Genomic DNA, 27,587 nt, shown 5'->3' on the forward strand with positions numbered 1-27,587 from the left:
TTTAGAATTGAAGATTGAAAGAAATAGGAGTGATATGTAGTTCCACCGGATATGTTAACTTGCGCTTGTTTTCCCTTTTTTCTTTTCCATCTTCATAAAATATCTCAAATAGATATATATATCTATATATATATATAAAAGCATTTAGAAATTCATGACTATTAATCGATTAAAAAAAGAATTAAGAAAGAAAAAAAACAAATGTTTAATTTTATCATATTTCAGGAGAGTTCTTGCTTTGTATACTAGTTTATAACAAGCCTAGCATGAATGAGAAATGTCTAGAATATCAGAATATATAGACGTTGTACTTGGTAACCCATTTGCTTTGGGAAAATGATAATAAAATATCACTGACATATGCATATCTTAATTAAAAAATCACAAAATGCTCTAATTACTTTGAAGTCTTTTGAGACTTTCTGGGGATTAACATTTTTCATGAGATGGCAATATTGTCCTTTCTCTCCTCTCCCAAATTAAGCTTTATGTTTGTAGAACCTGACTTGTAGTGTGAAATAAGTCTAAAAGAAGGTAATCAACCACCATGAAGGGACTTGGAGTTGTCAAGTAAAATGCCACTATGTTAAATTATAAATTAAATAATTTATTATGCTAAAATTTAAATTCAGCTTAGAACTTAAGTAATGAAAGATAAATAATATTTTATAACATAACAGAAATGTTCAAATTTTGATCTAATGGTTAAGATAAAAAGAAGCTAATTCCCCTGTGAAAATAACTTTTAGTATTTATTATCAAGTTTTTTTATTAATATATTTTCTGAGGATGAGGAGTTAGAACTACATATGGTCATGCAAAAATTCTTCCATGCCTTCACTTTATAGCAAACATCTACAGAACCAAAAATTTTTATATGAACCAAATGCACAACATTATTCATGATTTATCTAATAAAATATGGTATTCAAATGACATTAAATATAAACTGATTCTGATATTAACAATAATAAAGAGATAAAATGTAAAAAATTATATATGCATTCTATTATAAAATAAAATTATTAAAAATAATGATATAAGATTTTATTTGATTGAAGTGATATAATTTTATAAATGAATTATCAATCACATGATGTACTAGTTCCATCTAAAAATGCCTCCTTAAAATCTTCAAATTCTTACCTTTTATTTTATTTATTTATCAACCACAAGTAACTATGCAGGCCAGTCATATCATTCAAAGTTGCATTTTTTTATTTTTATTTTCACTCTTGTATCCTAAATCTGACTTAAATTAATACATCAGTAACTTGTGAGCACCTTTTGGGAGACAAACCTCCCATTAAAAATTTAATTGTTGCTGCATATTCAAGCTTGAACTCCGAGATTTTTGGTTAAATTGGATCGACCACTTGGTTGGTTAATCCAAGTGCCTAGTGGTTAAATCGACGATATGAATCAGTGACTATAATTCCTAGTTTTCTTGAAGCATGTTCTCATTCCAAAACTCCAGATTTTGATGGCAATGTTGCATCGTAATTTGCCGGCATTTTTGACGATATCTTCATGTCACGATGTGCCACTTTTTCTCAACATTCCTTCTGATTCATAAAACAATAATGAAAAAGTTAGTATTATCCCAAAGAATAAAAAATAGACACTGGAAATCTAATATAAAAATGAAGCATGAAACAGAAACCGACAGAAGAATAAACAATGAACCATCATCATTTTGAGAGTAAATAAGCAATTCCATCTCACATTTAATTCAATGATGTCAAGTTTATACAGATGATTAGCATTTAGCAGAGATCGATATGTGGGTTAAGTTTTATTCCAATTCCAAGATAAATTGCTTACTTGGGTACAATTCATCATTGATCTGTTCAAAGGAGAATTACAATCAGATCCCAAATAAGAAAATTAATTGTTTCTTTACTCCATTTACAAGTCAAACTTCTATATTTATATGTTAAGTTTCAGTAGTTATAAGTAGACGAGACTTGTAAGTAATTAATTTCTTTACATAGGTCTTAACCAGGTGTCAAATAAGGAAATCAATTATTTCTTCAATCCATTTACAAGTCAAACTCCTACATTTACATGTTAAATTTCAGTAGTTACAAGTAGATAGGACTCGTAAGCAATCAATTTTCTTATATAGGACTTATATGTAATTCTCCCTATTTTAAAATGCTTTGGTAAAGCTGAGAGCTAACCCGCATAATAACATCAGCATGCAGGAAAAGTATGATCAAATGGAGAAGTTACAGACAACTGCGAAAGGCCAAGCAACCAAATACTCAACAGCAACTATTTGTTCCTTTCACTTTCATAAGCAATTAGTTGTATCTTTGCTTCACATCCTCACTAGTAATAACTAGAAACACGCAAGGTGGCCTCGGAAAAAAAAAAAATATAGCAACATGTACTCTCTCTGGACCACAAATAGAATGGTGGCAACTACTTCAGGGCTCTGAAAAAAAAGTTAGGTGAAACCCTAATTTCTTAAAAAATTTATCTTTCCAATTATACCCTTATTAAGTATCTTATATTAAGTGCCTTAATAACGACAATTGAAATTGAAAATTCAATACATAATTTTTTAAAAATGAGTAATAAATGAAGTAGAGGTATAGTTGAAAAAATAATTATAAAACTGACATCCTATATCATTTTAGACCAACCAAGGTTTTTAGAAGATATCCTATGTTATGGTCTGGAGAGAGTATTATGCGTAATTTGTTTGCAATCCCTTGGGAAATAAAACCAGTCAGCTTTTAGCACTCTCCCATTAATTTGTAAGTTCACTCCAAGAAATTTCTCAAGCATAAGACATGATTCTCACCACAGTCTATGAGAAACTCCAGTTTCATATTGTGCATTCCCTCCCGTGCGTTCACTGTTCACTGTTCTAATATTTGCATGAACAAGTTCCGAGGGAGAATAAGATCCAAAAACAATCTGAGTAGCAGCATAGTGACACCTGAACTGATTTTTTTTTCCGCCGCTACCATCTGCATGAGCCTGGAAAATTCTGCATTCCAAAAAAGACCAAAATGTCACTCTATACAAAAACAAGAACAGGCAAACCCAAAAAATGTCAGAATGCTTAAAGCCACTAGGTATGGACAAAGCGGTAAACGGTGTCAATAGTTACCAGGAAATCTTAGATTCAAGCCTTTGATAAAAAATGTAATCCACAAAAGCCAGAAATCCTTGTATCTAAAAACATGGGATCCGTAACCGCTTCATTTTTCTCACCAAAGCCCAAAGCCAGCAATTTGTTTGACCATTATTGTCTCAAGTTCAAAAATACAGGGCAAAGATCAGTGTCTAGATTAGAAAAATTTGAACTTCAGGCAATAAATAAATTTCCCATCAATTTAACAAGCACAAGTTTCAATGTTTTTACTACTCTGTTGTGGTTCTATTACAACAGATTCCAGTCTCAAGTTGTTGTCCACACTAATCATAATTAAAATCAAAATAAGCTTGAGTCCAAAATCTTCAAAGGAACACAGATGGTTAACCACAGTTGTCAAGTCGCAGTCAATTGCACACAAGACTATAGCTTCTTCTTGTTTTTTTTTTTCTTTTTCCAAAATTCTGAATTGAAAAGTGTATCAAACACTACGATTCAAAAACAAAGTGAAAACATCTCGCAATATTTATAATGTAATATTGCAACAAATATCCCAACCAATAAACTTTTTGGCTTTCAACTTTGGGAGCACGGTAAGCGAAACACCTGACAGACTCCAAGAGTAAACTAAAAAATTGTGCCCAGCAAAGCACAGACCCAAGATAGGATAGTGCAAATAGCAGAATCATAAAATTCTTCAATTCTTGCTGAATTTTCATCAGTGCAAGCAGTTTCAACAATTCAAGCACGTGAAAGTCACAACATGCATCAGATTGTATCATGTAATTATTGCCACAAAATTGATTACAATGATTAAAACATCTAGAATCATTAACCCAAATGAGAATATTTAAACTTCTGAGCTCAGTATTCAGCAAAAGGATTTAAATAGTGACAAGACTTCCATTAAATAAAAGCATACTGTACAAGCAGATTGCAGAGACACTTACCTAAAGCATTTGTCACTCGTATGAACCAAAACATGAGCAGCACATTTGGATTGAAGTCTACTCCAGAAACCAAAAGAAGACTTTCAATCAAGCACAGCTTTCTTTTGCAAATTGCATGACTCCGCAATGTCTAAAGCAATGGGCATAATACAGGATTTAGTAAAGATGACAGTATCGTTTACTTGCTAACCAGTCCTGATAAAAGTTAAATGCCATGACCGGTTCTTCCAGTTTGCAGTATTTGTTAAAAAGAATCTGAACTGGAACATGATCACTCAATAAACCAGATTTCTGTACTTTGGCAAAAACCTCTTCTGCCTCTTTTATGTTACCTCTCATGCAGTACCCTCTAATCAGTTCAGTGTAAGTAATCAAATCTGGCTCATATCCCATTCTGAGCATCTCATCAAGTAATAGAAGTGCAAAACTAAGGTTGCCTAAATTGCAAGCAGCACCTATCAACAAATTGTAAGTAACCACGTCAGGATAGATGCCATTTAAAACCATATCTTCCTTCAAAGAATAAGCATCATAAAAGTTTCCAATCTTCATTTGTGCGTTAATTAATAGATTATAAGTAAATACATTGGGCCTAACACCAAAAGCCAGCATCTGCTCTTTCGTAATGAATGCATTGCCAAGATCTCCACATCCTCCATAACAGTCAATTACAAGGTTCCATATTAAAGGCTTGGGCACCATTATGTAATCCAACATGAATTGAAGCAATTGTTTGGCTCTAACAGCATATCCATTCAAACAAAGGCCCTGCATCATAATATTGTAGGATATTTGGTCAGGCATAACTCCCATTTTAGACATAACCCCAAGAAGATAGCAAGCTTCGTCAATCCGGCCTTCCTTGCAAAGGGCACTGATAAGAGTATTGTAAGTAAACACATCAGGAAGCAAGCCTTTCTTAAGCATTTCACATGCATATCCATAAGCAAGATTCATTTTTTGATTCATACAAAGTCCATGGATTAGAACATTATAAGCAACAGCATCTACTTTTCCATTCTTCTGAAGCATCTCATCCCAAATGCTGAGGGCCTGAATCATAGCTCCATTCTTAAAATGATAATCCATATATATTGTAGAGGCAACTAAATCTGGTTTTCCTTCACCATCATCATCATTTAATATTTTATCGAAGAGCATTTTAGCCTCCTTCAAAAGACCTTTCCCACACAATGCATGCACAAGTATGTTACATGTAACCCTGTTTGGCTGAATGCCAGCATGGGCCATGGTAGAGAACAAATGGAGAGCTTTATCTAAATTATTAGTGAGGCAATAACCCTTTATAAATGTGTTGTAGGTGGCACAGTTGGGGGAGGGGCCCTGTTCTAACATTTGTTCAATAAGCCAGCCTGCTTTCTCCATTAAACCCATTTTACACAGCCCATTCACCAGATGGTTGTGGGTAAATACATCAGGAAGAGAACCTTTCTGCACCATTTTGCTCTGAAGCCATAATGCTGCTCCCAATTTACCTTCCAAGCATAACATTCTAATGATGGCTGTGTACTCAATGTAGTTAAATTTACATGTATATCCAGCATGATCTAGTTTTTCCAAAGTTATGCTTTTCCTGCAAAATTTATTGTAAGAAATAGACATGCCATCCATTCTAGACTCCCCAAAGATATTGATATTGTTATATAATTGTAAATATGACTAGAATTAGTTATAAAACTAGCCATTAGGTTAGTTACAGGGAATGGCTGTTGGGATTTTTTTTTAGAAGCTTATAAATGCCTATGACCCTATTGTAATCTCGTATGCTAGTCATCAATAATAGATCAGCATATTATTCAGTACCTCTCTTGTCTCTCTGTTTCCTCTCAATCTCCCTGATTCTCTCATTTCTTTTTGTTCTTCTCTCCAATCCTCTCTATTTCTCTCTCTTCCAATATTATTCTGCCATAACAGATATAAATTTATACTTTTAAATAACTGCAAAAAAGAGATGAAGCCAAAACTAAACAGCCCTGGAATTTTTTTATAAAGAACTACTTTGAAGTTGACTATGACACATATCTCTCAGATGCTCCAAAATTTACAATATCGAAGCTCACCTCATCTTCTGCAGACGCTCTAGACTGTCCTTTAGCATATTATCCAAAGCATTGAAAACAGCTTGTGGGGCATTCTTATCACCAAAATTCCTCTCTCTTGACCAATTTTCAGCATCTAATGGGCACTCCTTTCCCATATTTGATATGAAATCTTTGGCAGATGATGAAAGCATATACTCTTCACAGAGAGTCCTACATGCAAATAATGAAAACATCATGATAATACTGAGCCAGAAGTTGCAAACACAGTCATAAGTGTGTATGGTGTAACAGGAGACAATCCAGAAAAGAAAAGGTAGAAGGTAAGACAAATACATTGATAACTATTTCTCAATTCTCCAAGTAATAAATTTATAGTTCATATTTCTCTCTCTTCCCTTTTTACCATTTAAGGTCAGCCAAGCCAAGTTGAATATCAGCATAACCGTTTCTTTTTCAGCATAATTTTGTCTATAGCCGAAACTTTGTCAACAGCCAAAACTGCTAAAAGTCTAAAACCCTATAATGTACCTTACTTTTATGGCAAGAAAAGACAGTAAAATATGGACTATAGGCTTCCCCCACCCCCACCAAAATAAAGAAAAAGAAAATGAGAAGAGGAAAACTAAATGAAATTACCTGCCATTTCTATCCTTCTTTGGCTGGGAGTGGAAAAAGCCAGCAATGATTTGACCAACATCATGCTTGATGCACCCAAACTGATTCAAAAATCTTAAGAAAGCAACATGGACTTGCAGGAAAGGTGATTCTCCAAAGGCAGCTGTTAGCTGAGACAACCAAAAACAAATTATTCGGCCACAACGCAGTACAGAATCAACATGTAGGGTGAGACATCAATAATCATTAGAAAGAGTTTCCACTCACTGCCATTCAGCTCACTCAGATAAATCTGATTGCAGATAATCAATTCAGAAAAAACATTTATCTAAAAGATTGATCCACAAAACAAATTTGATTACAGAATCTGGTCATTAACACTAATAATGCATTTAGCACTCTAGGTCACCTGCCCGAGAGATTACAAGAAAATCATGAAAAATCATAGATTTCCAAAAACAAATTCAAGCTAAACTACTGGTAACCATAAGACATGATAATTTAAATAAACGGGTAACATGGAAAAAAATATACACATGTAAAATGTTACATAATTCTTAACAAAAAGATGCATTATATTGTACATGATAACATAAACTGCACAGGTTGCATAGAGACACAGAGACAAAATTAAATGGATAAGAATTCAAATCCTAAAGACAATACTTTGGGTGATAACCAAATTATGATATCCAAGAAACTTAGGAATGTAAAAAAAATACTGTACTAACAGCTCCTTAAATGATAAAAGATACACACAGCCAAATAAAGGTGTGAAATATGATAGAAGGACACAGCTTGTTGAAGGTTGATGGCTAAATGCCAATGTGTCACTCCCTATAATTAAAGGTCCCACTATTTGAAATAAAGGCATGATTTGAAAGCAAAAGCAAGAATCATAAACACGCTAAAAAGAGTAAGTTTTAACGTTTGTAAAGAGTTATTAACAATATCCCAGAAAGGTTTAGTTTGACCAAAAAGAGAATGTATGGTGACAAAATATAGCCAACACATGGGACAGAATTTGCTTTATCGAAATTAGGAACTTGCCCTTGATATCGAACTCCAAAGAAAATACCAAAAACCTTGAACATCAATGGTAGATTAATTAAATCTGTAAGTTTCCCAAATATCCATCTTCATTTTGCTTAAGTAGTACCCTAAAAGACCAAAGAAGTACCAGATAGTACTAATAACTGTGTTAGGAGAATACAGGCACCAACATAAGTAAGCATCTGATGATGCCAAATGCTCTCACTGGAAACACTAAACACCCAACGGAAACATGAGCTCCTGCTTATGTACCAGATAGTACTAGCAAAACATTTTCCTCAGTCAAAAGATTTATCCTTTCCCCCAGACACTCCAACAAAAAAGGATACCAATGATGATGCCAAATGCTCTCATTGGAAACATTACACCCCCAACGGATATATTAGCACCTATTTATGTATTACTGAATCTCAAACTAAATAACTAACCCATAACTGAATTAATTGAAAAATGAAATCAAATCTTACCATGGATTTGAATTGAACTGCTTTAGTTTATGACTCCAAGGAACGACGAAAAGAGAAGAACAAAAGAACAGTATATCCACCAAAAACGTCAGGCCCGGATTCTCCCTTTTTCTAAGTTTCAAAAACTTACTCGGATCTGCAATGTAAGCTGACTGAAACCCAGACAGCTTCCGTTTATTGGCCGTGGGGCTGGCGTCTCAAATGACTTACTCTGGGATTCAGTGGAAATTTGGGAAAGAAAAGAGAAGCCGAAAACGGGTCTGTGAAGAAGAATAAGAAGCCTCAGGTAACAGAGCCTTGCTTGAATAATGTACCAAGCGAGATGCAAAGCAGCAAAACCAATCGGAGAGAGGACGTGGAGACTTCACACATAGAAGAGGGCATTACACAGCGCTGCCTGCTCGCCAAGTGCTATGGGCCGAACCGGGTCCAACAGGCCTGTTAATAGATGGAATGAATTTAGTTGGCATTCTTACAATCAGGCCAATATCAAACAATTAATGTCCGTGTATAAGTATGACAGTGTTTATATTTTTATAATATACATATACATATTAAATTAAAATAAACATATCAGGTCAAAAAAAATTAAAATATAGAAAATTCTGTAAATTTTGAAATAGTTGTCGATGACTCTTTTTTTTTTTAAGTTTGAAACTAACTTTGAACTATTGTTAATTTTAATATGAAAGTACTATTTTTACCCTTTAGAAAATAAAAAAAAATTGCCAGACCCAACAATCATCGGTACTCTAATCGGTGTGCAGCGATCGAGCTTCACACAACAAAGTTCAGCACAAATCTGCAAGCAAAACCAGAGGGGGAGAGCGAGTGCGAGGCATAGCTTGAGGAGCTTCAAAGATTGAAAGCAATTCCTCAACTTTACTAAAGTCAGTGACAAATCAATGTATAAATCCTTTCATTCTCCTTTACACTTGTTTTTGTAAGGCTTATTATTATTGTTGTTGTACGATTAGCTTATATGGAATGTTATTATATGTTTTTTAAAATATGATATGATGATTTCTATTAATATGATAATTAAAAAAAATTAATCTTTTTAATTCTTATAATTTTGATTTAATTATAATTTAATTATAAATTTGACTCATTATAACTTAATCCCTGAAGTTTTAAATATGTTGTAAATCAATCTTTAAACTTTGTCTTTTGTAATTTAATTTATGAAATTTTAACCTCTTAAATATCGATCCTTATATTTTTTAAAAATAAAATTATAAAGATTAAAAATATTTTAAAATTTAGTACTAACATTTTAAATTATTAAACCTTTTTAATCTTTATAAATATTATAAATATTAAAAGTTTAAAATATTTTTAATCATTATAATTTTATTTTTAAAATATAAGGATCAATATTTAAGAAGTTAAAATTTTAAAAACTAAATTACAAGAGGCAAAATTTAATGATTGATTTATAAGAGTCAAAACTCCAAAAATTGAATTATAATAAGTTTTAAGGAATGAATTATAATTGAATCAAAACTATAAAAATTAAATAATTAATTTTTATTAAAAAATAATAATAAAAAAGTTTGTAATAAAAATGAAAAAAATTAGAGATATTAATTTTAAATTAAAAAAAATGAAAGATTGTGCAAAGATTGTGGGTTTTACATATTTTAACTTAATATAAATATAAGAAAAAATTAATCTTTTAATCTTTCAATTTTTAATTCACTTGTAACTCAATTTTTCTGTGACTCGCTGTAACTCAATCCCTAAATTATAACTTATTGTACTCAATCTCTTAACGTTTGATTCACTTATAATTTGGTCCTTATTTTTAATTTTTTTAAAAAATTTTTTATCAAATAAAAAAGATAAAAAAAGCTCATATATTATTTTAAAATACCTTTCTCTAACTCTTTGATGTGAGATTTAAGCTAATATGAAAAAAGAGAATTAAAAAAAGTTGAAAGATTAAATTATAAGTGATTTAAAAGTTGAAGAACTAATTTATAAATAAGTTATAGTTGAAAGATTGAGTCATAATTGAAAAATTAAATTACAAGTGAATTAAAAGTTTAAGTATTAAAAGATTAATTTTTTTAAATATAAATATAAATTAATAAAATAAATTTTAGTATTTGGGTTTGGGGCAGCCTAATTTTCTCTAAAATTAATTAAATATTATAACCCTCTTTTCTTCGTCGAAGAACCAGCACCAGCACCAGCACTCCAGACTTTTCGGGCGAAAAAAGAACAAGCACTCCATGCTGGGCGCCGTCAGCCGTTTTTAGCCCTGCGTGGTTGTCTACTCCCAAAATCCGGTGAGATTGATTTCTTAGATCTGGCTTTAGATCTTGATCTGAATTTATTCTCCCCGTCTTCCGCTCCCTGCTTTGTTGTCAAACCTTTGTCGGACGCCGTCGCGCCGCTTCTGACTCTGTTTTAAATTTTTCATTTTATTTAGCTTTGAATTATAGTCTTTTTAATATTTAAGGTTTTGAATGAAGATTAAATTTAATCTTTTTTTTTTGGTAAAATGTTTTACTTCAATGGGGGTGTAATCGGCTATTATACTTCTGCTCTCTTCGTTTTGATTGCTAGCCACTTATATGATTTGGATTGTTTTGTTGTGCAATGTTGGATTTCTTTTGTAGTGGCATTCTGTTTATTAATCTCTTTATATGATCATTTATTTAGAAAATTCTCAAGGCATATGTGATGCATGATCTGGTAATGACTTGGTTCGAGTTGTGTCTAACAATTTAGAGTCTTGAGTTTAAATTGTCATTCTTCAGTTGCTTGGAGGAGTTTCTTTAATCAATTCGCCTACCAAGGCATCTTTGACAAAGTATCTGTAACAAAAATTGAAAGGATATTATATCAAATGTGCATTGCTAGATGAGCTAGAACTATTCATATTTCAAATGTATAGGATGTAAGTACAAACTCAAATTCAGATTAGCTAGAACTTCAACATATTTTTTGGCCGATATAGAAATATTATTTGCCTCTATATACATATGTAATCAGTGGTAATATCTTTTCATATCATATATGAAGGGTCTATTTATATACTTATGCGTTGCTAGTATCACACTATCACCATATGGTGGCGCCTAGACTACTTCACTAGTGAAGGCTGTGGCTTCTTTCAACAATGGAAGTCAAAAGGGAAGCTACTTCCACCATTTCTTAATTTTTAAATGACTGATAGTTGTCTTAATGTCTTCAGAACTAAATAATTTTATTTTAAACAGTGCACTACATTTTTATTGATTGGAAAGTAATGGTATAGAATTTTTTTTGAGAGGCTTTACTGATAAAATCTTTCAATCTAAGTTTTAGGGTAGGCGCTTGTCTTTCAACTGAAGCGGAGTGAATGGAAGAGCAAGAGTCTGCATCATCTACTTATGGTGGAAAAACCGTGGAGCAATGTGAATCCATGATTCAAAAGGGCCTCCAAACTCCAATGGTAAGGTTCTTGAGGGAACGCTTAGAGAAAGCTGGGTGTCCTGTGGCAAACAATTTCTTCAGGGCTGTAAATTGTGAGAAAAATGTAAGTGGTGGTTACATTCGCGGTGAAGGGATTATAGTGTGTGTGAATAAGATAGCTGTACAAGATGAGGTCAACCAGGTGTTAGCTCATGAGTTGATTCATGCGTATGACGATTGTTGTGCTGCCAACTTAGATTGGACTAATTGTGCCCATCATGCTTGTAGCGAGATCCGATCCAATCATCTGAGTGGAGATTGTCACTACAAACGGGAACTTCTGCGAGGTCATTTTAAAATACGTGGTCATCAACAAGAATGTATAAAACGAAGAGTTATGGCATCATTGTCTGGAAATCCTTACTGCTCTGAAGCAGCTGCCAAGGACGCCATGGAAGCTGTTTGGGATGTTTGTTACAACGACACACAGCCCTTTGACAGAGCTCCATAAGTTCTCTGAGGGCGTAGGAGCTTGCCACCTCCTAACAACGATTGTTTTGATTTGTTGTGGATTATTTTTATCTGAGATAGGAATGCAGGAATTTTTTTTTTTTCCCAAATGTAACTCAAAATGCCAATCGTTTTATAAAATTCATTAAATTGGTTGAACTTCCACATAAAATTGGGTTTTTGCAATTCAAAATTGGTGAATGTTATAACATGTAGAGCTGTTGCGCCCCCCCCCCCTTTTTTCTTTTCTCAAAGTGAAGTATGTTTCATCTTGCATCCACAGTTTATTATTATCTGGTTTTATACTCCATCACTAGGTTCGAACAGTGAGCAGAGAAGCCCATCAGTGAGATTGTGAACAGGACAAAAATGTAAAAGAAACTAATTTGAAAGGTAACAAACATATTTGCTTTACCCTTGTTATTTCTTATTATTCTACACGTAATTCAATTTGATAGCATTAGTCCTATCAAATCGAGATACTAGATGAACCTTAATGTGTATAGAGCACAACGTAGGTTGCCTCTTGAAAGCTATTCCAAGTTGATTTAGAGTGATTCTCAAGTGTTACAAATTAATATACTATCATCCACCCATTTTACTTGCTTTGATTGCTTGCTTTCTAGTAATTAGAGTTTTTTACATTCAGTCTTGAAATCAACTTGTTGGTAACTTGTAAACACTTAAATTTGCTTGAGAATCAACTTGGAATAACTCCTAGTGAAATGAGCTAGGTTGTACTGTAGCTACGTTAGGGTATAGCTTAGTATATTAATTTGGTGCATAAACGACATTGTTATCAAAATTCATTAGGCCTTTTTCTGGGTAGTGAGGCAGATGTACAGTTTAAATGGCTTGCATAATCATATCTAGCTGCCCGCTAATGTGCCATTTTGGTATCTCAATTTTACATGCGAACGTAAATTTGATCTGAGTCGTCTGATCTCGAAATTGAATAATATCTTATCTTGCCTTAGTGGTGCCTGTGAGTTATGCTTATGTTTGTTAATTGGATGGATCTGAATGATGCTGAATCGTATCTGTAATGCGAGTCTAAAGTATATTCATGAAACAGTGATTGTTTCAGCTTGTTTTCGATTTTTCATTAAAAGAATCTAATTCTATATAAAATATACACATATAGGTCCCCCTTACACGCAAACACGTGCAGTGGCATGCAGTGCTTGCATGCATACACACATTTCCCCCTCTTAAAACTCAACACAATTAATTATTTTCAGGTCTATTCACAATTGAATTTAAGAGAATGACAACACAAATGTGTTGTTTGTGTTGTCATTTTTTTAAGTTTAAGTGTCAATGGACCCAGAAAAAAAAAAGGTTAACATGTAACATGGTCCTTGTGTGAAAAATAATTTCTTTTTTTCTGTTGGCCCATGAAAAAAAATAATTCAATGAAATAAATCATAGTGAAAAAATAATAATAATTTTTTTTTAACTTAAGTACTAATCCCTCAAGAAACTTGAATGTCATTTAAGAAGTTATCTTTTTTCAAATGATGTCTTTCATACACTTTCAGAAATCAAATCTTGAAATGATGTTTAAGAGATACAAAGAAATAGTAATTCCATTACTCTTATATGATTTGTCTAATTTCTTTCATTTAAATCTTGTTCCCACTCGCTCTAAATTTAAGACCTAGAATTTTTTTTATAAAATATTAGAAACAATTCCAAAATCAAATTGACTCAATCAAATCGAACTGAAATATTATGATTTGGTTGAGTTTGGTTTCATTCAGTTTTTGAAATTTATTTTTTTTCCATATTTTTTATTTATTTAGCTCTATAACCAAACCGATCTAAACTAACAAATGCTCATTGATTTGCTTTTTGTTTTTTTATTCCAAAAGTGTCATACCCTGCACTTGAAACACCAATTCACAGTCATATAGTATACCAAACCATACTTTATATAATTTGACCCTCTATATCACCTCAAATGAAAATGAAAACAAAAACAAAGAATCTTATCCTCATCCGAGACAGTCAAAGCATAATATACATGAAACCTCTCAAAATATATATGCATGTGTGTGTGTGTATATTAAGTCTCAAGTCGAAAGCACAATACTCGTTAAAAAATAAACTCCATCAAATACCAACAAACACGCAGCTCAACTAGTTGGAAGCTATGCTAACTTAATTATAAATTTTAAATTCAAGTCTTGGATATACAGTTATATTAAATACTTGTTCATAAAACTTGTTGTACTTGTGGCCCAACTTGGCTTGATTTGGATTAGTTGGGGTTTGAAAGACGTACTCTAAGTAATGGGTGTACATACGGAAATAAACCCCATCAAATCCTCTCAATAGTAACCACTTGCAGCACAGAAAATATGGTTTGCACAATAGATAGAATCAGCAGTAAGAATCCTGTGACTGAGATAGCAATTTGCCAAGGAGTGCCACAATAATCTCTTCTCAAAGTTGCCTTCTACTTGTGCCAAGGATTTTGACAGATCATATTCAACTTTTTGCAAATTTCAAGGTATTCACAACTAAAATCCATTACAACTGCATTTTTCCACAGACCATTGACCAGTGCAGCAACATTATTAGCAACCCCAATATAATTTCTCATTATCTTGTTGTGAATGAGTATACCCACATCTTTGCTTGTGCTGATCAAACAATCCAACATGATCACATAGTCTGTAATATATGAAGCATAAGGATAATGATACTGTTCTAAAGCTATCATATTCCTGAACAAAATCTCAGTCTCATCTTCCACTAAAATCTTTGGAACCTCAAGAACACACTTGTAAATTTTCAAGTCAAGTAAACACTTGCTTTTGCTTACCTTCAACTTCACTCCTGCTTCTTGTAACTCACTCGCACTGTACAAAAGAATTTGATCTCTAGCCTCTAGAGATGAATGTCTTGTACTTGTAGGACCTGTTCTTGGTAAGTGAAAGTATCTGATAAGATCTGTGAAGTACTTTATCCCAATAGTAGAATTACTATCAGGCTTTAACTTTTGCAAGTCAAAGTATTCAAAGAAGTTATATGTGAGCTTAAGAAATGGTTTAATACTGTCACAAAGATTCACACGAAATGCTTTATCATGTAAATCTTCAAGGAAAAAGAATGGAAGTTGATTCTCAAGTAAAATCAAATCCATCCTTTTAGCTACGCTCAACCATGGTTGTGATAACTTAGCATCATTATTGCACATCAAATGATCTTCATAGAAGCTTTTGAAGAGCTCAATTATGAAACCAGCATCAACTAACATGAGTTTCAAAAGTTCCTTCTTGTTGAGTTTGATGTTTTCCGAGTACGAAGCTCGAACTTTTGGCTCTAAATGTCTCGCGAAACTTGAAGAACCAACTTAATAATTAATGCAAAATGAAGAGATAAAAAATTCACGATCACTAATGTTGGCCTTTGCCCTTTAGAACTAAATAAAATCATTATAAATAAAAATTGTAAATTTTAGTCCAGTGCTGCATATAAAAAAATATATAAAGACTTATCTTATAATTTAAAAATATACTACTAGAAAAATCAAATTTAATGATGAACAAACATGTCACTTATCAATAAAATCTATCACTAGTTTTGGATTTAGTAATGGATTATTTGTGTAACTAATTTAGTGACAGAAATAAATTTATAACTAATTTAATGATGAAAAATATCTAGAGTTAATTATAAGGACATATTTCTCAAATATTGAAGAAGATCATAACTATTCCAAGTGAATACTTGATTTAGTAACATATTTGGATGGATTGATAAAAGATAATGCAAGATGGGAGGACTGAAAAGCCATCATTCCCACATCCACATACAATAGCTATTAATACATGTAAGCACTCATTTTGTCCGGGCCTCACAAAATATATAATCCCTCCGCTAAAAAGTATAAAGCATTTTTTAAGGAGTTAGATGTTAAAAAATGTAAGGCATTTTTAGTCTTTTGAGGTATAATCATTGCCTTTTTTTCAAAAGTGACCCTTTTAATAATGACTTTATATTTATTGTAGGATGTTTAATAGGGGTAAATATAAAAAGATAAGGTTAGTTGAAAAGTAGGTAACTACTTTATTTGAGGTGAGATTTAGTTAAAAATGCCTTACATTTTTGAATGGAGGGAGTATATATATATATGAGTAAAAAAATTGAAAAGCATTTTAATTTTTTTTCAAAAAAACAAAATTAATAAATAAAAAAATCCCCCATTAAAGTCTCCTTTTCAAAAAATATAATAATAAAAACGAAATAAGTAAAAATTATTAATTGAAAAATCCCCTTTGATCCCTTTCTTGCAAACTATGTTGAAAAGTTGCCTAGAATACTCCCTATTAATGTCAAAGATGATAATCTCCCTTATTTAATTTTCAAATCGTTCATGGTCAGAAAGTATTAAGAAATGTTTGAAAATCATAATAATGATGGCTAAATAAATAAAAGAGAATTATGATTTGGAAAATTGTGTCATTATGGAGAAAAACCCTAACTTTCATTTATAAATGGGAAAGGAAGGTGGTGGATCAAGGGAGGAAGGCCAAAAAAGAAAAAAGAGCTTTAGAAGAGAGTTTGTCGAAAATGTAGAGGATATTCTTCTCTTACATCATCTCCACTCACAATAATATGGGGTTAGGAATGGGTAAAGAGTTTCAAGATGAGATAATATCAATTGCTCATTATTATATTATCCTAAAGAAAGCCAATCTTCTCATTTGGGATTACATGTATGATCTTAAAAAATGTTAATGACTCCTTTTCCATAATTCCTTGGTGTCTCACATGTGCATTCTTCTACACGTGTGCGTGTATATACATATATCTGTGAGTGCCTCCTGTGTTTTCTCCTTTTGCATTTCTCTCTTCTTTTGGGTGTCATTTCTTCAACCTCCTTTAATTTCTTTCTCACCTTTTACCCCTTTTCTCATATTCAACCAAATTTGTTTGAATAAGATTTTTTCCCCCTTCCCTAAGCCCTGAGAGTGTCTCTTCATTTGTACGAGTGGAAGAATATGAAACATATATACATACATATATATATATATATATACATACATATATATATATATATATATATATGTATGTATGTATATATGCGGTTCTGCTTATGTTTTAAATATGCACATATATGCACGAGTACATGTCTTGCCCATTTATTTTCTTTCTACTTGCTGCCTTTGAGATGGAAATGATTGGAATAATTATCTAAGCTGCTCCAAGTAGTAAAGCTCCAAAAGTTTGATCCTAGCTTTCTTCTTAGAATTACTTATATTATTGTACCCTTTTCTAACACACTATACCAATACTTGATTTGAAACTTTTATGTGTGTGTTTTTTTAGTCATACTGTGTGAAATGTTTAGAGTCTCCACAAGTAACTAGTCGATTGGCATGTTATGTGTGGCATCGTAGGTGCACTAATCAAGAAGAAGAAGAGATTTGTTGTTATAAATAAATGGATGGAAAAATAATTTCTATATCATGTGAGATTTTAAAATCTTCACAAGTGTAAGAAATTAAATTTCGTGTGAGATTTTTAGAATCTTTGTTAGGAAAATAATTTATATATCATATGAGATTTTGAAATCTTTGCAGGTATGAAATAAATTAAATTTTGTGTGAGATTTTTAGAATCTTCGCAAGAATTTCAATCTAATTTTTTCCCCAAATCTTTTCTCAAATAAGGGAAGAAATCTCTTTTATAAGTTAAAATATACAAACCCAATAAAAATGACTTTATAATAAAAAACAAAATCTTTCTTCTAAAAGTTACCAGCAAAGTAACATGTATTTTTACTCTTGAACTGTGTGGATTTTGATCTTTCTAAATGATATGTAGGCCTTAGGTTCTCATCATAAGGCAAGTTCAATTTGTAAATAAATAATTTTTTTAAATTTAATTTTTCTTCTTCTTTTCTTTCCTTTTGTTTTTGTTTTATGAATTAAGGGTAATTAAATTTCATTTAAGGTCATATTAATTTTATTTATTCAATTTAGAGTAAATTTTTTCATGGACAAGTGATGTGGGGTGCTTAACCCATTCCCCAACCGCAATCAACTTTCAAACCATATTCTTGTTATTATAGATCATTTTATTTTTTAAAAATTTTTTAAAATTATCCTTTTAAATTTTGATAGTAACTCTTACATTTATTGATTTTTCTTTTTAAGGAGGTCACGATTTAAGTGAGATAATACCATTCATAATCACATTGCAAAAAGAAGTGTATGCCTATTTGATTTAAAGCAGATAATTTGGATCAAGTTTGAAGGGCCAACTCGAATAAATCCTGAAAAATTTTAGGGTCAGTCTAGAGAGTTTAGATTTTTTTTTTAACTTTGATTTATTCAAAGCACCAGAAAAAAATTCAAGTTAAGTCTAAACCCAAATAGGCTTAGCCCAAATAGTCAAATTTTTTTTAATTATCAAATAAAATTTAAAATATAAAAAGTTGAAAAAAATAATTTTTTATGATAACAATTGAAATTGACCAAAAAATAAAATAAAATAAAATTTAATAATTCAATTATCTGAAAGCTTAAGATGTTAAGATCGAACTTGATTATATAGACTTTTTTTAAATATATTCAAGTATTATAAACCTAATTTGAATAAGTGAATTATGTCCTGAATTACTTGCTCTAATTTGATTGATTTGTTTTCGTTCTTTAAAAAAGTTGTGCAATAAAGTGTTTAGTGTGGCCGAATTTAATCAACTTCAAGTTAATGTGGCTTTCACACTGTCATCTTAAGATGACTCTTCCGCGCATTCTTCCTGGAATCATGATTATGATTAATTTCAAAAACGCGCGCGCGCGCGCGCACATATATATATATATATATATATAAAGCATTATTGTTTAGTGATAGATTTGTGTTTTTGTCTCCAACCAAAATGGAATTTTTTTGGTCTTATGTTTGATGCTAAATTTTTCATTTCAAAACATGAGTAAAATAATATTATTATAAATTTGATACATCTAAATATGATCTAGATGGCTAGATTCCATGGCGAGCCACTCTTCAATAAATTTTAATATTTTGCACCATCTAAAATAAATAAAAAATATTTAAACTTAAAATTTTATTAAATATGTAATATTTTAATGATGGAAATAAAATATGAAAGGTATATTTACATAAAAACCATACCAACCTATTGAATATATAATTTTCTAAATAGAAAATAATAATCAATCTATGTTATTACAATTTTATTATTAGTATAATTATTATTTTTAAATATTATATTATTTTTTAAAAAATTATTATTTTTTAAAGACTAAAATATATAAAACTTTCATGAACTTTAAAGTAGTGGCGCAGGACTTCTCTTACCTTTAAAAGTTTAAAATTAACCTTCATAACATTTTACTTTTTTTGTAATAGACTCCTCTATTGTTATTATTTAATTATCTTACCAATTGTTATATCATATTAAAAAAAAAAAGATATGTAGCAACTTATGTGACATCTGATGTAAGCTGATAATGACTAAAAAAAAATAAAGATATTTTTATAAAGCTATTATTAGCTTATATTAAGTGCCACATAAATTGTTACATGTCTTTTTAAAATATATGTCATGACAACTTTTGTTGGTAATATACTCCTTCTAATCCTATTTATAAGTCACTTATAATATGTTTCATCAAAATTAAAAAAATATTAAATTTTATTAACTTTATCTTAAAATTTAATAAGTTTTCACCTTGATCCCCTAACAAGGACAAAAATATTTATTTTTAATAATTTTTTTAATATTTTATAAGGGTGGAAAGGTAAATATATGAACAAAGAAAATATTTAAGTGTCTTATAAATAGAACAAATTAATCTTTTTTATTTGTCTCATAAATAAGATCAAATGAGTAACTAAGCAATAACAGTAGGTGGTTTGTGGTAGAAAAAATAAAAAGTTAAAGAGGTTAATTTTATATTTTTAAAGATAAAAGAGATTTCATGCAAGTGTGAATTTTGTATATTTTAACTATTTTTAAATTATATTATTATTTACCAATATTATTCCAATGATTTTGTTAATATCTTGATAGTACTCAACCATCAATAAATGAATGCTATACTATATATATGCCTATATATCTGGTGAGAGTATCCAAGACTAAACAAATTTATGAAAATGCCTATATATTACCCCAAAAAACAATTTATGAAATGCTTAGTTAAATTAAACTGATAATCACAAACAAGATTTACAATTATCAAACAGAATTATAAATTAAAAATCCTCCATTATAATCAAGCATTTCGCGCAAAGAAGGAATCAACAGTACATGATTAAATTTTGAAAACACATGCATTTGTGAAAGAGTAGATTTCACTATTGATGAAACTGTGGTTAGGCTGTGATGTCGTTTTAATTAAAGCACGATGAGTGTGTTATTATATTTCATGCGTTGCACTTTATCTTGTCTATTTGTGTAGCCATGAAGCAAAACGCCATAATATACTTCATGTCGTTAATGTAAGATCTAGTTCATGAATCTGTTTTTGTGACTTATGGCGGAGTAAAACATGCATGAATGAGTTACACTGGATGTAACGTATGCGAGAACAGAATTACATACTGAAACTCATTTCAGGGTTCACACAACAAATGTACACAAAGAAGAGAGAAAGAGATGGTGGCTTGGAATAATACATGCTTCATCTGAATCTCATTCTAATCACCCTCATATAGCCTTCATGCATGAAGCATTAAGAGGTAACGTTTGTATAAGGTTCATTTCCTCCCTTATTCAAAATGGCAAGAGCAAATCACACTTAATGACCCAGGTTTATTTCATATAAAGATACATATTTTCTCATTAGTTTGATAAAGCCCATTCCTCAATTGAGCTTTTTTTTTTTTCTTTGCTCAAGATATCCTCATAACCGGCAACCATGAGATTAATCTCTCAAGAAATCTTGAGGCCATTTGAGGGGTTGTCTGTAATGTTTACCTTAACATTATCAAAATTTACCACACAATTACAACAAACAATCATAGTTAGGAGCAAGGATTGCTCCTAAGCTCACATTATCCATATAAGGGTTAAAACCAATTATCTTTTAAAAATAATTATAGAATAATTGAGATCCCATAAAAACCCTTTAAATTGATAGTTTCAGCTCAAACTTAATAATTTATAAAAGTATTGAAAGTATGAAAAAGTTTTGGGAAGCAAAACACTTTAAAACAGGGCCAAAAATGTCATCTTTGAGTGTTTTGGTTAATGCGCCATGGCTTGTGGTCCGTGCGCCACAGCATGTGACACAGAAATCCAAGTTTGCTCATTGTACCATGCACCATGGCTTGCGCGAAATGCACCGTGGTACACATGTCCATGACAGTAATGTTGTCATGACAGCTTTTCTGAACGAACTTCGAACGCCCGCCATTTTCACATCTAATATCCGATTGGAGTGATTCAAGCGCCCACGCGAAGCTTATTCAATAAGCTAACTAATGGTATATTTCATTACAATCCGATACCGTGTGAGAATTTTAGATACTCAGATGCAAAAGTCAATTTTTTAAAGAAATTTTCAACCATCCAAATACCCAAAACTCATAACTTATACCATTAACCTATTGTAAGGCTTGAACCAAGTCTAATGGACCAAAATATATGTGAGCGACCAATCAAACACACAAAAACATACCAAACACAAAATTTGGCCATTCAATGGCCATTTTGCCTAATATGGCTAAAATACTAAATCAACATCATATATGCTATTTGGCCTCTATTGCCACATAATACATTACATATCTCTTGTCATCACATAGATTAAATATTCCTTGCACTTGTATTAATATTTTAACCTATCACCACAAAAATTCTCACATATTCACATCATATACAATATTAGGCTAAAATACACAACAGCATAGTATGAAACAAGTGCAACCAATCAAAATGATATGCTTTCCTAGTTGGTAACATATAATATCATATAACAAGTTTATGTATAACACTCAAACCAAAATCGGGCATTACTATTCGATGTAGCAAATCTACAAATCCTTGCCCAATTCCTTCCCCCGCTCAATCTAAGTTGTAAAACCTGTAAAATGGTAACCATGGGGTGAAATAAAAATCTCAGTAACTAAGATAATCTATATTATTGATTAACAAGCCAAGTTATAAATAAACATTAAAATAAATAACATAATCATATCATATAAGATTACCACAAATTTTCATGCATAATCCATAACCATCTAGTCCTCTAATACTCCCGACTGAACCAGTAAACTATTTCATAAAACCAAACTACATGTATGGTCCCTAAGCTCACCATCCATGATAGGACTACCCGACCAAGGTGTCCTAAACCACTTATGGACTACTGTTTCCCCCTATTACAAGTAATTGGGGTGTCGTTACTCCAACACCGTATCCTACAGATGCTAAGGAGCATAGTTTCTAACTTCATACCCTTTTGGGTACTAAGGAGAGTAAGTCTTCAACACCGCACTCATTTTCAGGCACTAAGGAGAGTAAGTGCTACACCTAACGTCCTGAGGTGCCAACAATGTCATATGAACTTAATTTTCACTATCTCTACTAGGGTGACCTCCCTCCCTCTAATATGCCACATTCTATCACATATCTCCACTTGATCATGCATAAATAACTTTCCAAACAAATATAATAAATCTTATCATTTACTTTAAAAATATAAAATTTCACAAACCAATGCTCCACTCTTTTTTTAAAAGAGTTAACCTTTAAAGAATTTATACATATATACTCAACAAATCATAGAAAAGCACTTGAGAATAACTTATACAAGGTAATAAATAATACAAATTATCTAGTTACCTTAACTCTTTTGTTACTAAAAGGGTTACCCGTGGTACTAAATTTTTTTGTGTGTCAAGGTAAGTCTTCCCACACCACAATCTATAACAACAAGTACTATATGTTAATATTTAATTAACACAAGCACTATTAACTATCAATAACCTCCCAATTCTCCCACTTTTCACTCATATTTTCAACAAAGAGGCTTGTTAAGATTAGAATTTATTCACACCATCCCTTTAAATCTCTTTCTAACTCTATCACAATATAAAACTTAATATTTCAACTTATCACACTTCAACACCCTATGATCAAGTAAGGGCTTGATCCAACTTCCACTAAACAAGAAAGTAGCTTCCTATTACCACATATCCAAAATCAGTAAACCTAAATCAAACCTTTAGAATCAATAAAAACCTTCAAAACATTGACTCATGGCTTAATCCAATCAGACTAAATTCTCACTCTTCTAAATCCCATGGAAAATGAGGTGAAAAGGTAAAGGAGAAGGGTAGGAAACTTACTCAAGAGTTTGAAAACTCAAATTATCTTCAAAATCCTTTTAAATTGATGTCCTATCAGTGCCTAAAGTTGGCCCCTTCATGCTCTAGGTTTTCCACCCCAAAATCTGTCAATTTCTGATCATTTTTGAAATTTTAAATTATCTGCTGTGTCATGCACCGCAGCGCACGCCACACAAGCCGCAGCTCACGACGCAGTGAGCAACGAGTTGATTTTGCTCCCCCCGATGCCTCCCGACTTGATTTGACTTTCCTCCTATCTCAATTTAGAGCCAAATATGATCCAAAAATCCAATTATCCACCCAAAAACATAATTAAATAAATTAATCATATTTTTAACTAATTTAACCCTTAATTAATCCACTTTTCTAGATTGAAAGTTTTAGGATGTTACATTATCCTTTCTCAAATAATATTTTTTCATACATACATTTAGGAATTGAACTTTGAAATGATGCTTAAGAGGGCCAAACTGCTATCAATTGTGTCACATCCACTTGGTACCTTAATTGAGCTTTTATTTGGGATTGATTCACCAATCGTGAATAATACAATAGTTTTGGTGCTAAATGTAAAAATAATAATAATTACAAAACTTATGAAGATATTAAAGAAAATTGAAAAACCTTAATTTATTGAAATGTCAAAGAACAACCATAATTTAACATTAAGCTATTAGGATATTACTTGATATTTTATTTATTCATTATTGGCATACTAAATAAAATAATAATATTGTTAGTTCATTGAAAAATTATATTTCCTATGTTTACAAAATATAAGGTATTTTTAATTAAATTTTTCAACCCCAATAAAATTATTATCTATCTTCTTTTTTTGGGTAAATAATTATTATATATCTTCTAACTAATCACATTGTTTCATATTTATTCTTATCTAATAGGGTGTTTCACTTAAAAATAAATATAAAATAATTTATTTATTAATAATATTTTTGAAAAAAAAACACATTAACTACACCATAAAATACTAAAAATGAATTATATTTTTTAACATCCAACCCCTCAAAAAATATCTTATATTTTTTAATGTATTTTTTTAAAAGTTTGGCCCCCACCCTCTAAGCTCTGGTTCCATCCTTGACCATAATCTTTACTTATTTTAATTATTGAAATAAATAATGAAATTTCACTCGTGAATTTAAGAAAAAATAAATTATGAATTCATAAAAAAGTTTATTATGGATGAATATATAATTTCATGAACATGTACATGGTCAGTTGTGAATTATGGGAAAAATTCATGTGAATTTATGGAAAGTCAATTGTGAAAAAACATGAGAGTCATTAAATAATTGGGTACAATTAAGATTATTTATATCCATTCACAATTAATATTATATATTTACAAATGACATTTTTTTATGCATACATTCATAAGATTATCTATTCATTCAAAGTTGAATTTTCATAAATTCACTAGTAACTTTGTTAAATTTCACAAGTGACTGCCCTTAAATTCAAAAGTGATAATGCATAAATTTATAAAATTATATATCCATTCACAATTAACTTTTCATCGATTTACAGTAATTTTTTTGAAAATTCACATCTAACTTTCTTTAAATTCATGAATCACGTTCCACTGGTTATTTAATAATTATTTATTTTTAATTGCAAATAAAAACAATAATTTTGTTTATATTTTAATAATTTGATGTCTTCGATTCGATTATTATTAATGACCTCACAAGATTCATAAACTGTCAATTTTCCCTAAATACAAAGTAACAAGGCCTTAGTTCTCTCTCTCATTTAATCGTTCTAAACTACCCCTATTTTTTTTTTTTTTTGGGGGGGATCTGAAATGCATCTACATTGATAAACGACAACAGCCAAAGGAATGCAAGAAATAAGCGTTGAACAGCAACAAAAACAAAGACCAACAAAACAAACTTAGGAATTAGAAAGCAACAGGAGTACTAAATTAACCAAAGCCAAAATTGCATGAAGGAGTCGCAACATCAGAATCAAGACCCAAAGCATCCTTGGCATCAGAGATCAAAAGAGAAGACAAAGAGATCGGCAACATGGTTATCCCTATGAGAAGCCATAAGGTTGAGGATTTCCATAGTGACCTCACGACATCTCCAATTACACTTATTAGGGCAAGATGCCTCCAGTGTTTTCAGAATCGGACCGGACATTGAACCGGAAAAGTCAGCGGTTCACAGTTCGCATGGTTCAACCGGTTGGACCATTGGTCCAACCGGTGACGTAATAATTAAATTAAAAAAAATTATATATGTATATAATAATTTAAATATAAGAAATACATATGAAATTGCTATTTAACTTAAAAAACTTAAATATTTTAAGTTTATCACGACTTAACAAGCTATATGATACACTATAATATCAAATGATTAAAAAAATTAGTCATTTTTTTAAAAAAAATTGATAAAAAATAAAAAAAAAGTTTTTTTTTTGAACAGTCCGGTTTTTAAAAACCGGATCCGGTTCCCGGTCCGACCGCCAGTTCGAAACGGCTCAACCCGGCTTAACTCTGAAAACGGTTTTTTCCTTTGAACCAGACCGGTCGACGGTCCGATCGGTCCGACCGGCCGGTCCGGTCCGGTTTTCAAAACAGTGGATGCCTCAATGCTATTCACAAGAAGCAGAGAGTTTCAAAAATCACATTATCATTGCCAAAATTCATTGCAAACAGCATTTCCCATTTTAAGAGCAAATTGTCATGGGACTATTACTCTCTCTCTCTCTCTCTCTAAAAACCTAGTTTAGTGGATTGTATAGAAAACTCGTTTATATGTCTAGAAAGCTATCATGGAGCCATTACTTTCTTCTAAAAAAGTTGTAATTTCTTTTATTGCTGGTAACTTATGGTTAATGCAATGTAGCTTTTTATTCTTACTTTTTTAAAAAAAAAAGTAGGGGAAATTTTGCATGTAAATTTTGTTTATTTTTCCTTCTTGAAAATGATAAAAACTAATTTTAGCCCCCATTTTCATGCATTTCTTCATGTTGACACTATCCTTTTGTTTTTTTTTTGGTTATGTTAAAACAAACTAAATTTTTTAAACGACGGAGATGGATTGTTTTGGGCTTGACCCATAAAAATTTGTTCCAAAGCAATTACGTACTATCTTTTTCATCCACTAATTGATTGGGCCGAAGTGAGATGGGCTTTTCCTCATTTTTTTTGGGCTATCTCTTGAAGTGCAAAAAGACTTTTGACCCAACATGATCTTCGCCTGCTAAAAAGGTTTGCGTGACTGAGAAATCTTGAGAATTCATACGAATTAGTATTATTTTGAAGTTAAATTTGTGAAAAATAATAACTTATATTTATATATAATATTAAAATTCTAACAAATTGTGCTATTTATAAATCATGAAAAGTGTTACTCATTTAGTCATTTTCTAGTCTCTACAATACATAAGGCTTAAGGTCTCCACTAAATCCTAATTAAAAATAAAAGGTGGATCATGCATAGAAGGTTCTTTTTTTTTTCACTGAAAGGTAATAAAAAAAGTAAAATAATCATATGAATTTAAAATCGTCATAAAAAGAAAATTAGAAAGATAATTCTTCACTAGGCTGTAGTATCTTGTAGAAGAGGTCATTCTTACTAGTTTCATGGACCAGCTTTAAGTTGGAATAAAATGCAATTATGAAATATATGTTAGTTAGAAGTTCAAGGAAATATTGGGTTACATTTAAAATTCAAAGGCCAATTTTAAAACTAAAAATTGTTTCAAAAACATATTAAATTTTTATTTTTTTCAATTAATTAATTATTTATTGATAATATATTATTCTTAACTACTTGCATATTGAAGGAAAGAAAATTAATGCTTGACACTTAGTGAGGCTAAAGATGACTAACAATAGTAAACATAAGCTTTTCTTTTTCCTTTTCCATGATAGTAATTATAAGCTTTGAAAGATATAAAAAAAAACAAGAATAGAAAATGTAGACGTGAAATTAAGTATTCCATAGAAAAAAAAGAAAGAAAGAAAGAAAGAAAATAGTGTAAAGAAGTTCCAGCTTCCAAAACAAAATGATAATAATTTGAGTTTTGTGTTGAGAGATTGGAT

The 27,587-nt window shown here is 31.0% G+C and overlaps 2 protein-coding genes and 1 pseudogene across 4 annotated transcripts; 1 reads left to right on the top strand and 2 right to left on the bottom strand.

The window, feature by feature from the left end:
* Window positions 1-1,274: 1,274 nt before the first annotated feature.
* Window positions 1,275-8,577, bottom strand: LOC129297306 (pentatricopeptide repeat-containing protein At5g24830-like). Of its 2 annotated transcripts, XM_054935659.1 has the most exons (6): window positions 8,258-8,577; window positions 6,759-6,907; window positions 6,141-6,332; window positions 4,060-5,653; window positions 2,813-3,001; window positions 1,275-1,565 (listed from the first exon to the last, which is right to left on the bottom strand). In XM_054935659.1, the coding sequence occupies exons 1-4, from the start codon at window positions 8,258-8,260 to the stop codon at window positions 4,216-4,218; spliced, it is 1,782 nt and encodes a 593-aa protein (XP_054791634.1). In that variant the 5' UTR covers window positions 8,261-8,577; the 3' UTR covers window positions 1,275-1,565; window positions 2,813-3,001; window positions 4,060-4,215. The 2 variants fall into 2 exon arrangements, with proteins under 2 accessions (XP_054791634.1, XP_054791635.1); XM_054935660.1 differs by lacking the exons at window positions 1,275-1,565; window positions 2,813-3,001 and adding an exon at window positions 3,211-3,266.
* Window positions 8,578-10,419: 1,842 nt separating this feature from the next.
* On the top strand, window positions 10,420-12,276 carry LOC129297309 (mitochondrial inner membrane protease ATP23-like). Of its 2 annotated transcripts, none has more exons than XM_054935661.1 (2): window positions 10,420-10,551; window positions 11,570-12,276. In XM_054935661.1, the coding sequence occupies exon 2, from the start codon at window positions 11,610-11,612 to the stop codon at window positions 12,171-12,173; it is 564 nt and encodes a 187-aa protein (XP_054791636.1). In that variant the 5' UTR covers window positions 10,420-10,551; window positions 11,570-11,609; the 3' UTR covers window positions 12,174-12,276. The 2 variants fall into 2 exon arrangements, with proteins under 2 accessions (XP_054791636.1, XP_054791637.1); XM_054935662.1 differs by having other exon boundaries at window positions 10,427-10,551; window positions 11,576-12,276.
* A 2,219-nt stretch (window positions 12,277-14,495) lies between these two features.
* LOC129297308 (UPF0481 protein At3g47200-like) lies at window positions 14,496-15,437 on the bottom strand (annotated as a pseudogene).
* Window positions 15,438-27,587: the final 12,150 nt, after the last annotated feature.

Source organism: Prosopis cineraria, unplaced genomic scaffold (genome assembly GCF_029017545.1).
Source record: "Prosopis cineraria cultivar Desert tree isolate PC_DT_omini unplaced genomic scaffold, ASM2901754v1 PC494, whole genome shotgun sequence".
NCBI classification, from domain to species: Eukaryota; Viridiplantae; Streptophyta; class Magnoliopsida; order Fabales; family Fabaceae; genus Prosopis; species Prosopis cineraria.